General features: G+C 36.0%; 2 protein-coding genes and 1 non-coding gene across 14 annotated transcripts in view; all 3 read left to right on the top strand.

Annotated features, from left to right (window-relative positions):
• Positions 1–14,158, top strand: part of LOC147872541 (uncharacterized) — a 108,828-nt gene that overhangs the window by 46,232 nt on the left and 48,438 nt on the right. The window lies entirely within an intron of this gene.
• LOC147872545 (U6 spliceosomal RNA) lies at positions 3,906–4,012 on the top strand. The gene has a single exon (XR_015537208.1). It is a non-coding gene; the product is annotated as a U6 spliceosomal RNA (small nuclear RNA).
• LOC147872544 (GA-binding protein subunit beta-2-like) lies at positions 4,828–12,710 on the top strand. Of its 12 annotated transcripts, none has more exons than XM_087356287.1 (5): positions 6,022–7,254; positions 8,125–8,308; positions 8,882–9,148; positions 9,573–10,194; positions 12,242–12,710. In XM_087356287.1, exons 1-2 carry the CDS (start codon positions 7,063–7,065, stop codon positions 8,260–8,262), a joined length of 330 nt encoding a protein of 109 aa, XP_087212413.1. In that variant the 5' UTR covers positions 6,022–7,062; the 3' UTR covers positions 8,263–8,308; positions 8,882–9,148; positions 9,573–10,194; positions 12,242–12,710. The 12 variants fall into 11 exon arrangements, 8 of the variants coding, with proteins under 8 accessions (XP_087212415.1, XP_087212416.1, XP_087212418.1 ...); XM_087356289.1 differs by adding an exon at positions 4,828–5,596 and having other exon boundaries at positions 7,110–7,254; positions 9,573–12,710; XM_087356290.1 differs by adding an exon at positions 5,967–6,011 and having other exon boundaries at positions 7,110–7,254; positions 9,573–12,710.

Raw genomic sequence — 14,158 nt, 5'->3', positions numbered from 1 at the left:
GAAGGCTTTCAGACGTGGAGGGTAGCTATTGAGGAAGGCTGACAACGAACGAAGGAGGCTGAGGAATCAGTATTTACGAAGACACAGGCTCCTGTCTCCGGTATGTCCCTATGTTTTGATTCCACGTCAGAGATAAGACAATTCCAAATGTTTTATCATCAGCATAGTGCAAACCTGTAATACATTAAATGAAAAAGTCCGCGAGCCGGTGGGAGAGCTCAAATCATTATATTGAACTAATATAATAAGTAATTTAAATTACTCACTTAAACTGCAACCAGGAATACAGTTTAAATTGAAGTTTCAAAATAAGCTATACGTAATAATATCAGCATTTAAAAATATGACATGTTTGCATGTTTGTTATTTTGTTTTCAACATTCTGTAGTGGTATTTTGAAAGTAAAGAAATCTTTAAGTCAACCCTAAACTGAAAAACCACTTCTGAAATTCCTGACCAATTTGTCTCTACAATTACTTTGACCATAATAGTAACATTAAAGCTCTGAAAAAAAGCGTGACCACAAATTTGCCATTGTGGACCTGGTAGTTCAATCAGTTTTCTGTCAGGCTATAGGCTGGGCGATAGGGGTTTAATCCCCAACAGGAACACCAACTTTGATGATAAATTGGCACAGGACATACATGGCGACCGGACAACCAAATACTGGAATGTAATTTTTAAGGTCACACACATGAGATTTGTCATCACTAACAATAAAAGACAGGGAGAAAATATTTGAAGGTTACTTTTATCATGAATTGTAATACTTAAATCAAATGGAAAGAATATTGTAATTTCAATGTACAGAACTGTAGAAATTCCCATAAATAATCAAGATTTTTAATTGCCTGCAGAACATGAAAAAGTAACATGGATGTCAGGAGTGTGAGGTGGTGGGTCTACCTAACCTAACAAATTATTTTTCCACCTTGCATTGTCGTTGACAGCCATATGATCACCTGGGACCAGCTATATTCATGAATGGGTTTCATCTGAACGTCTCACAGCACAACACCTACTGCGAAGCATAATCACTGTAAGATTTATTTCTAAATGCAAAATGTATAACATCTCTGAACATTTGTATGAAAGGCTGCCAGGGCATTATTGTTTCATCATGTAATAGTTTTCAGCTACACAGCATGAAACTTCTGCACATTATCAAAAACATTACTTTTTGTGCTTATTAACATGTAGCAGAGATTTAAATAAAAATCTTAATGTTGCATAATAAACCCAGAATTATTTCACATAAAAGTAATATGGTATGAATCATGCAATGATACATGAGACCCAAATTTCTACAGTGACAATGTGTAGGTTCTACATTTTGAGAAACCCAAACTTCCAGTGGATTAGTTCTTCTCATGATTAAGAAATTCCAGAGATATAAGATATACAAACTTTTTATTTTTTTTACCATGAAGCCTTCCTACTAGAAAAAATAATATTACACTTCCTAAACAAAGATGACCTGCATTTTGTAAAGAGCTCTTTGTAGAAGATGAATTTATAAGAGATTGTGAGATTTGCAGTTCTCTCACTGGTGAAGAAGACAATGATGTTCTTATGAGTTGTGAAGCTGTGTGCAGACTTGTAGGTAATTACCAACACTTTTGATAAACATACCATCTTCATCTTCAAAACACTGGGATCTACCTACAAGTTCATGTAATTTCATAACCCAGAAGAACAGCATTATTATAAAAGACATGACCATGTCCATGTGCCTATTTAATATCCTAATAACTTCATAAATCATAAGAGAAACATGGTATGCAGCCATCACTATATAGTAAAATGGTGTTTCTACAGTGCCAGTACAGTGTAACAATTTAATCGAAGCAAGGTAATTTGCTTAGAGTTTGTTACTGCCACTAGAGTTTGTATGTACTCTGTTAATAAAGACTGTGATACCACCAATAAGTTAAGTGGATTCACATCTAGTTTTCCGATTAAACATGTAACTAACTATACGCAAAATAAAGAATACCTGATTACACAAAAAATAGGCAATTACCGAACAAAAGGGATGTATATATTTAGAGCAGGAAGAGTAACGATCCATTAACATAAGTATTTCACCTGAAATAATGTGAAATTACAAAAGTGGCTAAGGACAGCATTATAGTAGACTTAGCGCAAAAGTCGATCATAATACATGAATAACTTGGAAGACTGAAGTTAGGAGAGAGCAAAAATACGTTCAAGGAAACTAAGAAATAAAGAAGTAAAGATTCGGAAGCTGCTGATGCTTTCAGTACATTAAAAGGGGTAGGACTTGCAGCTTTATATTTAAAAGATTCATGTACCGTTAAATACCCATTATTGTAATTATCCCATCTACTGAAGCTGAGATAAGAATGTAAAATGAATTACCTAAAATCAATCATATGAGGTTATGATGAAATAAGATGACAAATTTTGAAAGCCTCTTGATCTCTGTTTATCACCCATTAAGTAATATCAAATAAGCAGATACAACTAGTGTGAAGAAATTATCAAATTTCAGTAGTAACTGTGTTTCCTGAAGCACTTGAGAAGGTTATGTACAGTAGGTTAGGCCATGAAATGAATGTTAATAACATAACTGAACATATTGGGCCCGGGACACTTTGGCTTCAAGGTACATGCACTGAAAATAATACCTTCATTTTGCCACAGATGTATTTATCAGTTTCCAGTGGTTCCTAGAGTAAGCAGCTGTTATGTCCTTAATTGCCACTGACCGCTTGCTTATTGGTGGTTATGAGTTGTGATTTATTTGAGGTTATGACTGAATGCTGAAGTGTTTAAGACTAGATTGTGCTTGATAGGTTTAAGAAAATTGGGTGGTAGCCTGTGAACTTGATTCATCTGGCTCAGGATAGGGAAAGGTGGTATGTTCTTGAGAACATGTTAGTGAATATTTGGGTTTAGTAAAAGGTGGGGAATTTCTTGACTTTCTGAGGGACTGTACTTTGTACTTCCTGTCATGTCAATTTCATTTGCATTTAACGGCTACTCAAGTGCCTCAGTCCATGGTTCAAATATTTTCTCTTAGCTGTATAGAGTGAATGTGAAAGACAGTAAAATATTCTTAATATGTAATTTAAGAAATTAACAATTTAAATGTAAACATCTTAATTGATTAAATAATTAATTAATTTGTAGTAGACATAACTGCCTAGCTGGCCATGCTTGCTGCTTCAAGGAAGTCAAAATATTTCTATTTGAGGGGCCTCTCCTAACCTCATAACTCACCAAAAAATGAAAAATACAATGGAGAAATGTTTGGATGATCGAAAGGGTTGACTGTTGCTATTTAGAGGTTACTGTCAATCTGAATCACTCCTTGATAGAGGCAACTATATAGAATCTTTGCAACTGCTATAAGATTATAATCCTCTTGTGACTGACCACTTAGAGGCAGCTACTGTTTTCAAAGGCACATCTTCGGTCTTCCAGAATAATTTCATTAAAGCCGTCCATGAAGTGATGCTAGATGGCATTTTACAACAAATATGAGAACCACTTAATAATGGATGAAACTTCTGATAATTATTTCATATTGATGTACATTCATGAAGGCAACAGGTTTATCTGCTTAAACACTTTGTTTCTTTAGTACTGACATTTTGTTTCATATATTGCAAACAGACGGTGTGAGCATAGATTACATTCACAAAATAAGAGAATTTCAGTCATGACAAATTGCTCACACTTCAGTGACACAACTCAAAGAAATGAAGATGGTAAAATCTCACATGGGATAATCTGTAGGGGAAAAGTACAGAATACTGTTTCACAAAATTATTGAGAACGAAATTAGTCATCTGTCATCTTTCTGAAGCAGTGAAACATTTAATCTTTCAGTTTCCTAAATATGTAGATTAAATTATCCAATGGCAGTAGCTCGAGTGGCAGTCACTGCGGCACTGCATACACTAACATTGCAGTAATATGGGGAAGATTAGCGTGGCCCCTGCACAAGGATTATGCGCAAGATCGTGAAGTGTTTCATAATTTTAACTTGTTCTTAAAACATCCCAATGTCTACAGTTTGCATTATTCTTTAGCATTTCACAACAACAAATGTAACTTTTAATTGATTTTGTTAGGTGAACGTTCCTTGCAGTAAGATTAAAATACTGACCAATGAATGAGAGCCTGAGTGACATACTAGTACAGTATTGTCCAAAATAGGGTGTCCTTTCTGATTCATGACTTAGAATCATCCTACATCATCTTGTTCATAATATTCCTCAGTCCTGAGAAATTCCAGGAAAACACCTTAAAGTAGGCCACACCTGCTGCCTCCCACATCCCTTCTGATTCATCCTGCCACATCACTGAATCCAGACATCTTTTCCTCAAAAATTTTCAACCTCCACAAATTACCTGGACGTCCAGATTATTGAGTATTTAGAATTGCCGCATTTTCATACCGGTCAGTTTTGGTCTCACTATTAATTAATGCGTATTGTAATTACATCCTCCATTTTCCCTGAACTTCAACCTTAGACACTACACAACAGCTTTTATGTTTCCCTTCTCTTTTCAGGAGACAGACACACGTAGAGAAGATATGTTTGTCGACTTAGACACAGTACCTTCAGTTAATTAGTTTGTTTCTACTGAAGAGAATGTAGTGCAGCATTCAGTTTATCTGGTATATTTGTCGCCAGTTCTTGCTGTCTGTGTGTTCAATCCAACACCACACTTACGTTAAACATTGTCCATCGCCTGACACATATATACATGTGAATGTTGGTCCTACTCATTTCTTGTGTTGACTGGGTATTGTTCTGGTACTGGTGGCAGCAGTTAGGATCGTACCACGAACCTTTTGAATACCAAAATACCTTTGAATATCAAACTTGTATGCTAACTAACAGCCTATCCTATAAATCTAAGATGGGGAGTAGCATTGGTTTTTGAAACACTGTAACCTTCATCAGCCATGTGTTATGAAATAAGTTTGCTCCAACCGTCCATGTGTCAGAGTAGCGTGCCACTAAATTATTAAACACCAGAGTCAATGCTTGGCCCACAGTCGTGTAGTATGGGGGGTTCAAATCCCTTATTCCCAAATAATAAGGTCAATAGTTTCTCAGTGTGTGGATATAAGAATTTCATCTTGTAAATCAATCGCATTTGCCATGGCCGGGCCACATTACATTTTAAGTAATGTTTTGTGTAAACAAAATGTGTGTGCTTATTGAGAGACAGAAAGTGGGAGCTAGTAAGAAAGAGAACAGGTCACTGGTATTTTGTAATGAATTGCAGAGTAGTTGGGGAAAAGAAAGTATACATACAAGCATGTACTCAGGGGGCTAGAAGACATGCAAATGATGGAAAATGGTCTTCTGGAAGTTTGAGGATGTCGGGGGGGAATATGGAACACAGGAAGTGTCCTATGTGTAACAATGTAAAGGCTAGAGCCTCATACCGCAATGTGAGGAAACTGTAAGTTGGAGGGAGGTGTTAGTAGACAAAACATTCATAAGTTTTGAGCCCTAAATAAGAATTGGGAGGATAACAGCAAATCACGAATTTGACAAACTGCAAAGATCGGGTAATATTTAAGGATGTCTAAAGATAAATCAGGAAGGTCAGTAATAAAATGTGGGGGCAAATATAACATAAACTAGGGGTTAGGAAAGATGGTGGTAATAATATAATTTAAAGGAATGTAGAAAATGTCGAGATGTTAAAACTTATGTAAACATATTTAGAAGTGGACATACTACCAGAAAATTATGTCCAACATTCAAAACTCGTATCAGAAAACTAATAAATGTCAATGTCAAATAAAATTTATACTGGATGTTTTAAAAATTTAATCAAAAATCAGTAACACACGAACATTTTATATACATTAAATTCACTCAAAATGAAAAAGAATATAAATAGAAATGAAATCAAAAGTCAAAAGTGGTTTGTATTCAGACGTGTTAACATGGTAAGCAAATGTTTAAAATACACACAGAACTACTTTAATGCACGGTAGCAGTTTACATGACCATGTAAGTTATTTGAGTTGTGTTGTTGTCGTGATACTTTTTTAAGAAATTAAGTTCTGCCGAAAGTTTATTTTACTTATATTTATAATGAAACATATCAGATCATAGGACCAGTGATCCTAGGCATAAAATAATTTTGAACAAGTGATAGAATAATGTGTGGCTCTTGTTTACACGTGAACTGTAAAAATAAATTACAAATCTCGGCTGACCTAGCCTAAAAACGCTCGCGAGACAGTGGAATGGAGATTATAAGGCCTACAAACACTTGACAAACTAACTCCATGGTAGCAGAATCCGCAGGTTACTTTATAATTAATCCCAGTGATAATTGAGGCTGCAAGTACCTCTGAAATGTTGGTAAAGCAATACATTACACAGCAGCAGAATGCAGAATGCAGAATGCAAAAAACATGAACGCAGTTTGTGCTGTGGTCAGATCATGACTCATAGCACAAAGGTATTTACAGAGAACAATTATAAAACAGAGGTGACGGTCTCCTGGTATACAGATTCACTTTTATAAAGAGGTTAGCAGAAATTACACATTAAACATATGAGTGTGCACAATTTCTACAACTTCACTTCACTGCCTCCAATTTGTCAGAAGCAACCTCCTGGTAATAAATGTAATACTTGCATATTTATATTATGATACAGGCAACAAGAAGTTTCACACAAGATTAAAAATTTGTTTATGAATTATCTGCATACTAAATTTCATTAATTGAAAGTTCTTTGTCACTGGAATCAAATATTATATTTACCATATTAATAGAAGCACATATTTTCATTAATTATTATCTGGGAATTACATAATAAAGTTGAAATAATGTCTGTAAAGTATAAATGTATCAAAGTATATCTTTGGAAGAGAAGTTTTCTTCAAAATCTCCCACCAGGAAAAAAACATTTTGTTGTTCTAATGTCAGCTCTTTATTTTTTTGTTGAAGTTGTCCTCCATCTGTTCCAAGTTTCAGGCTTTCCAGCCAAAATTGTTTACACATTTTTCAACTCGCCAATGGGCATAGCTGTTTTATGAACCTTATACTAAATGCCTTGTGTTAAAAGCAGTTGTGATTGGTCATGTTGCTTATGCAGACTTACAGCAGCAAGTGTATGGCAGCTCGCAACATGGATGTCCCCGGCAGTATCACAACAGTGCGCCCATGTGCTCCTGCATTATCATTGGTTGAACTCTTTCAGGAAGCTGCTTCTGAGTGCCAAGGAAGGTGACACAGAGCATGTACGACTTCTCATGAGCAAAGGAGCACAATTTGTTGTTATTCAAAACAGAATGGCTTGAAGTCAAATTTAGTAGAGAGACATTATTCAAGAGTTCTCCTGATGCATGGCACATTTAAGGAACGTGTAATGCAGTTGGAACAAATTCTTGAGAGACACAGCTTTTGCTTTTCCTCACAAAGTCTACATCGTAACCACGTAGTGGACATGTTGTCAGTCTCAGTGTAGAAGAAAAAGAAAGTTTGAACTCTCCACTTATGTTATAAATTTGTGGCCATACTTTCAGAAATTGTAGGTTGAGTTTATATATGTAATAAAGTAAAATCCCCAGTTGATGTTACATGATGAGGTTCAGTTACCAAGTATCATATATTTTCCATTTGTATTGATTGGATCTTGTGAACATGGTACTGGTCATAGAGGCTCCATAATAGGAAGGGAATTTCTGTGGCTTGTGGAATCAGAATCAGGTGTGGATAATAAAAATATGTCTTTTGAAGGATATCACTTACATGCAAAAAATACTTGATTTGTTTAGAATTTTTGTGTTTATATTCAGCTAGCATCAGTTTTAAATTTGGAAGTATTTAGTGAAATATGTTTTAAAAAAGTGATGATTTTTCTATAGAAAATTTCTGAGTCTTAGTATTCTAAGCCTCCCTTCATTGAATATTTAATGTTCCTGTCTATCTAAATGTTAAATTTATTCTGTCGATTTAAATTTCAAATATGTGGTCCCCAAGAGGAAAGTGAAATGGAGAATGACAGCAACAAAGACAAATGAGGACCATTTTGAGAGCAGCGTAGATTAAGGATTAAGTAACGTAGATTAAGACCTTCTGAGGTAGTAAGTAACGGTTTTTGCTGACAGCTGGGAACGAGTCCACTTCACCTGGCAGCTCAGTATGGTCATGCCACTACAGCTGAGGTACTCCTACGAGCTGGTATATCACGTGATGCTAGAACAAAAGTTGAACGCACGCCACTCCACGTTGCAGCTCAGGGTTAACTATTTAATAGTATGCTACTAGGATCAACTGCTACCTTGTCCATACGTAAGTTATGTTTTATGCCTAATAAGGATTAAGGGGGTCCTTTGTCACTTTGGCATGACACATCCTCAGCTTGCATGCACAAAGGACATCTTTTATTAGGAAGTCGGTGGATAAAGGATGGCATCCAGTCTTTTAGAGTACCTCCCTGTGATACTAATGACGACTGTCTGGTGATCACAAGAGTTAGGGACAGATGAATAATGCATAAACTCGGATGCTGAAAGACATAATCTAAAGAAAGTAAACTGTGTGAAATTTAGAGAACAGTATCAGTTTAAAGTTGTAAATAGTTTTACATCCTTGGAATATTTGAATGGCATGTGGACGACAGCATGGTTTAGGAAAGTATTAGATAAAATATCAACATTTCTGCCAAACAGAATTGAGGTTATGAATTAAACGAGCAGCGTAATGTCTGGATTCATGAAACGTGTTTAAATTTTGGAGAATACTTTTCATACAACATTTCATCTGAAATTGTCAAGTGATCTTTGAGATAAACAGACAGCACTATGTGTAAAGAACATGTTATTGGTTTATTTTAATTTTGTAAGCTCATGAATTTTGTTACAGCTGCGCATGGCCCCACTGCATTGGGCGGTGTGGAGGTGCTCCTGCAGAACGGGGCTAACCCCCATGAGGTTAGCAAGTTTGACAAAATGCACTCAACAACAATCGCCATGACATTGTGCAGCCGCAGAACGATTGTCACCTCTCCAGTCACTGTCAGCTTCAGGCACTCGGCAGGCTATAGAAGAGGCAACACTCGCTGCCACTCAGAGCCTTGCAGTTGAATTGGCACAGGTGCCCACCAGGAAGAGGTGCAAACGTCTACCACAGGTCAGTGTCATGTTACAGTGTACATGATAATGAATATAATTAGCATTCATCTATTTCATTAAGATACAGAAAATTGAGGACTTTTTTGGAACAAATATTTGAGTATAAGGTGCTTTGCTAAGACACACTATCTCTGTGATTTGTTAATTCTCCCACTTCCCTTACATTTATATTCTGATGAGATTATAGGACTTCTTAGAATGCTCAAACTTATTTTACAGTCATATCAGTCCAAGCAGGCATTTTTTGTGAATTTAAAAGTTTTTTCATTGGTCTCAGATATTTTAGATGCTTGAATGCTGAGGAAATGTCAAAAATACTTTCTGAGTTCTTTGTCATCGTGTTGTCTTTCTATTGTCACAGGTCGTAAAACAAAAGAATCGAATCTAACTTTATATAAGTTAGATTCACATTTCTGTTACAGAAACTGCATCGTCACAGAGAGGCGGCGGGAATTCTCGGCACAGCCTCCAAAGAAAGATAAGATAACATTTAACACGGGTATGTTTCTATAGCTTTGAATTAAACTAGTACCAGGAGGTCTATCCCACAAGAAGGACTATGTTTTGTTTCACGCGCTAAGACAGAATGTTTTACACAATGCATTTTTGTAAAGGATATTGAAATTGATGGTTTGTTGTAAAGATGGTACTGGGTGGAATTGGATAATACTTTTCAGTGGAGTATTTTGCTGTAAGGTTGTGCCTACTTTTTTATTCCAGATAGTAACTGTTTAATGATATAGTCAGTTAACATTCCTTGAAATATTCTGAATTTGTAACTAGTAATAATGAACGCACTATATGCAAAATGGCAGCCACATGAAGAAATATCAACGCGCAACGCGCAGTGGCATTTCACTGCTTAATACTGAGCACAGTGTCTGTTGCAGGCACTTGATACCAAAAGAAACATCAAGGTGGTGCTACTTTGCAAACGCACGGTATTACGATGACACCACGCTTGTGGCATCGGCTGCGGAGAGTGGACAGACTGCGGTGCTGACGGGTGACGTAACAGACTGGACACTCAACACGACTGTTAGAGTGAGGAAAAAATGGAAGGATAATATTAAAAAAAATGTAGTTGTAACTGATTTAATATTGGTTAAAATGAATGTTAATTTGTTTTAACAGTTACAAGCTGTGACATTTTTGTTTGGGCAGTGATTACCTGCTGAAGGAAGACGCTACTATTGAGTTGGTTAAGTAGGTCGTTCAAGAAATGGAGGAAGCCTCTGAGTACCATTGCATGCATTTTAGCTACTGATGACCATTTAATCAAAACTGTTCATTGACACAAAGAAACATAACAATGTGAAAAATTTACCTGCTGATTTGTACAGAGTTTGAAATGGCTTTTAAGCTGGTGGACATTATATGAGGTATTCAATAGCATAATATCTGAGGTGATTGTTGACCTTACTTCATGAACAGAAGAAGGTTGTGTTCTGCTGGTATGATGTTTCCATTCAGAAGTACTTTTTGGGTTTGGATTTTACTAAGAAGTCAGTATAAATTTCTTCTCTTTTAGTAAATGTAAGTCATAATTTATCTATTCTACTCCATTTTTTCTTATCTTGTTTTCCAAATTTGTAGTACCCTGTAAAGTATACCAATTGAGTTTTTCCATTCAAGATTTTTTAGATTGGAATTTTCTAATGTGCAAAGTTCACAGGGCAATTGGTTCAGTTTAAGTAAATTAAATGAACTCGCCTTTAACATTTCACGTCTGTGATGTATCACTCCTGTGCTTTGTTCTACACATTGTGGCCTGTTTATTCTGCTCCACAGAAGTAGGGAAGCTGGCCTTGAATCTTACGCAGGGGACCACAAGTAATACAGGCCACTGTAAGTGGCAAGACAGCAGCCGTAGTCCAACTCAAAGCCATGCCCGTAACATTACCCGCTGCAGCAAAGAAGAAAGTGGTTTCCATTCATGCGTATTGACATTAATTTGTATATTTTCATGTATGCATTTTCTGAAATCCAATCTGCATTTATGGCAGTAGAGAGGATCACACTTCAGACACTTCTGAAATGGTTAATCGTGTAATAAATGTCCATGACATTACAAGCAGTTTGGAAATCCAAACATGGGCTGAGGACTTCCCCAAATCAGAGTTTGTTAAGCAGAATAGATCTGGCATAACCATCTGGTCTTCAGCAAAACATTTGGATCTAGTTTGTAGTGTTGAGAATTGTTATTGGAATGGTAATGGTAGCTGCAGGGTTCAAGCCTTTTTACCCGTTCCAGTCTCAAGGTTAGTCAAATTGGTCCTTCCATCTCTTTGCCACTCTTCCTTTAGGGTGGTAGTCAAACAGTTTTCCAGGGAATTCCATAAGTTGTCATTCTTAAAATCTGTTGTGTTGATATTCTTTTACTTTCTGTCCTAGGTTAAATATGATTATTAAGAATGTGTGAATATTGAATCGTCATCATCTGGCGGTCAAGGATGTTGAGCCTTGAGACCCGTTCCGGCCTCAGTCATCCAGGAATCTTTTTAAAGGGCATCAATTTTTGTCTTTTTCCTATTGGTTTATATTTCAAAATTTGGTGTGGCAATCTGTCCTTCTCCATTCTTCGTACATGTCGGATCCAGTCCCTTCTGTATCTGTGGATTTTTTTCAATTGGCTCCGTTTGTAGTTCTTTGTGGATGACGTCATCTCTTTTATGATCTCTCCAGGTGTATTTGGCTGTTTTTTTAAAAAAAAACTTCATCTCTGCTGCTGCAATTGTTGATTTGTTGCGTTGTTTCGTTATCCAGGTTTCGCATCCGTAAAGAAGTGTAGGTATGGCCAAGGTTTTATATATTTTAAATCTAGTTTCTTTTGGGGTTTAAAGATTTGATTAATGGTGCCTGTAACTTGTAAGTATTTAGATAATTTTGATGGAAGATCTTTTTCTGTTTCATACGATACTGTACATCCCAGAGAGTTAAATGTGTTAATTTCTTGTATGATTGTGTTATTTATTATTATCTTGGATCTGATGGGATCTTGTCCTTTGAATGCCATAGTTTTGGTCTTGTCTGTAGACAACTTTAAGTTGTATTTCGAAAAGTTAAATTATCTGTTTAATCTTTTTCGCAGGTGAACAATATGACAGTGTCAGTGCCTCCTGTAAATGTCTTGGCAACTATCAAACGAAGCACGGAGGGAGGCTAAAGAGTACAGAAAGCTATATAGTCGTAAGGAGCGCGAAGCTGAGGCAGTTGCAGGGCATAGCGCAAGCAAAATAGCGACAGACTGAGGGCTAGAGGAGAACTGTGCTGCCACATCCAGTTCATACAACACTGTGGAACATATTTGTCACAGAAATAAATTACGGTTCTGCTCTAGCTCTGTAGTTGTTTGTTAAATGATTGCTGTGTGGTTGGCAGCAATTGAACAGTTTAACAGCTGAAGTGACATGAACTGTGAATCACCATTCCGTAAGATATGGATGACGCCTTGTCACTAACTCACCCTCAGTTTTCGTAAAGTGCTGTGAAATCTGAAAGAACTTCACTCTTCAATGAGTTTCTTTAAACACTTCAATAAAGAGAATTAAATTGGTGAAGCCTGTAGCATTCTTTCCCCTTTCTGTGATATTCAGCATCTGAAACTTTTTCTGCGTGTTATTTTTTAATGATGTGCGGTCATTCAAATAATTGCTGGTAGATAACATTTGAGTTTCATAAGGTAATATAATATTCAGCGAGTCTTAATATTCGTTGTAATTGTTATATCAACGTAAACTCACATAAAAATCATAACGAGAACTTTCTGTGGTGTAACTTTAGCTCTACGAGTGCAAGATGCTGGTTCTAAATATCTTTCTGCTTTATAAGTTTACTTTCGTTATTGACTTTGACATGTGAGTTGTGCTAGAATGCAAACTGCCTTCTGGCCACCTCATTTATTTAAACAAACTAAATTCGGTATTTATGTAATATAAAAATGAGACTTTAGATTATTAAGCATTTTATAATAATTCTGGGGAAAAATTAGTGGCAGTACAAAAGTCTTCTCTATCTCTCCAACTTATTTGGATGTTATGTCTACGTAAAAACTGCATGAAAATGATATGGATAAAACTTTAATAAGCATCTGTGTAGATTTTTTTAAGCTGTGAAACTGTTAGGGATCTTTGTATTTTCAGGTTGGCATTGAGCACTTTTATTCACAACTGAAGTTTGCCTTTGGACCTGACTTTAGATTAGATTTGCCATTGTCACAGGCAAGATGTCCTACTTTAACATTTGCTTCTTTGCTCTGAAAATTATAGGTACGTATTTTATGCAGCTAATCAAGTATTGATATGTTGTTCCAAAGTGTGTTATGACCAACATGTCCCTCGACTGTTGGAGGGATTCAGGGGGAAAAGTATTTCTAAATTCAATGACCAGCAGATGATAATGTGAATTGGCAATTTTTGTATCAAATATGACCACCTGAATGAGGTCTCTTCAGTAGAATGATAAGTCAGTCACTTCCACAATTTCTTATAGGTAGGTTGAAGGAACAGTGAGCACGAAAATAAAGACACACAGAACGAAGTTTATTTTGTTAGAAACAATATTAAATAGGCGAAAAGCACTGGAATGCTTGTACAAAAATACAATATATTTTTCTCTTGTCTCTATTGACTTCTTTGACTTTGCTCTTGAGAAATATAAAATGACAACCTGTATTTTGTATATAATAATACAACATGAGTATCACTTGGAAATTGCACAATACATGACCACTAGCAACCAATGCCTTTTACATTCTTGCAGAACACCCAAACGACTGGTCCAAATACCCGTACATGACAATAAAATTTCTGAATTACTTATTTCAATCAAGACTTCTTATTAAATCATTTAGTACTAATTTCAGTGACTGTATTGCGATTCGATGCTTCTCAAGAATAACCAAAGACCAAACTCGCTGTAGCTGTTAACTGATATTCTATTAAACTTAGTAAAATAAACACACTTTTCATAATGTAGAAAACAAATGCTTCTATTATATATTAATGGC

Source organism: Zootermopsis nevadensis, unplaced genomic scaffold (assembly GCF_977971745.1).
Source record: "Zootermopsis nevadensis isolate Lab colony 2312 unplaced genomic scaffold, Znev_1.0 Znev_ptg000026l, whole genome shotgun sequence".
Classification (NCBI taxonomy): Eukaryota; Metazoa; Arthropoda; class Insecta; order Blattodea; family Termopsidae; genus Zootermopsis; species Zootermopsis nevadensis.
This window is presented reverse-complemented; position numbering and strand designations above follow the sequence as displayed.

Excerpts from the sequence above, each read along its gene's own strand:
- LOC147872544 (XM_087356287.1), top strand. The coding sequence starts at position 7,063 with ATGCCTTGTGTTAAAAGCAGTTGTGATTGGTCATGTTGCTTATGCAGA. Across the intron at positions 7,255-8,124 it reads AGGAAGGTGACACAGAGCAT|CTGGGAACGAGTCCACTTCA; the intron begins GTACGACTTCTC and ends TTTTGCTGACAG.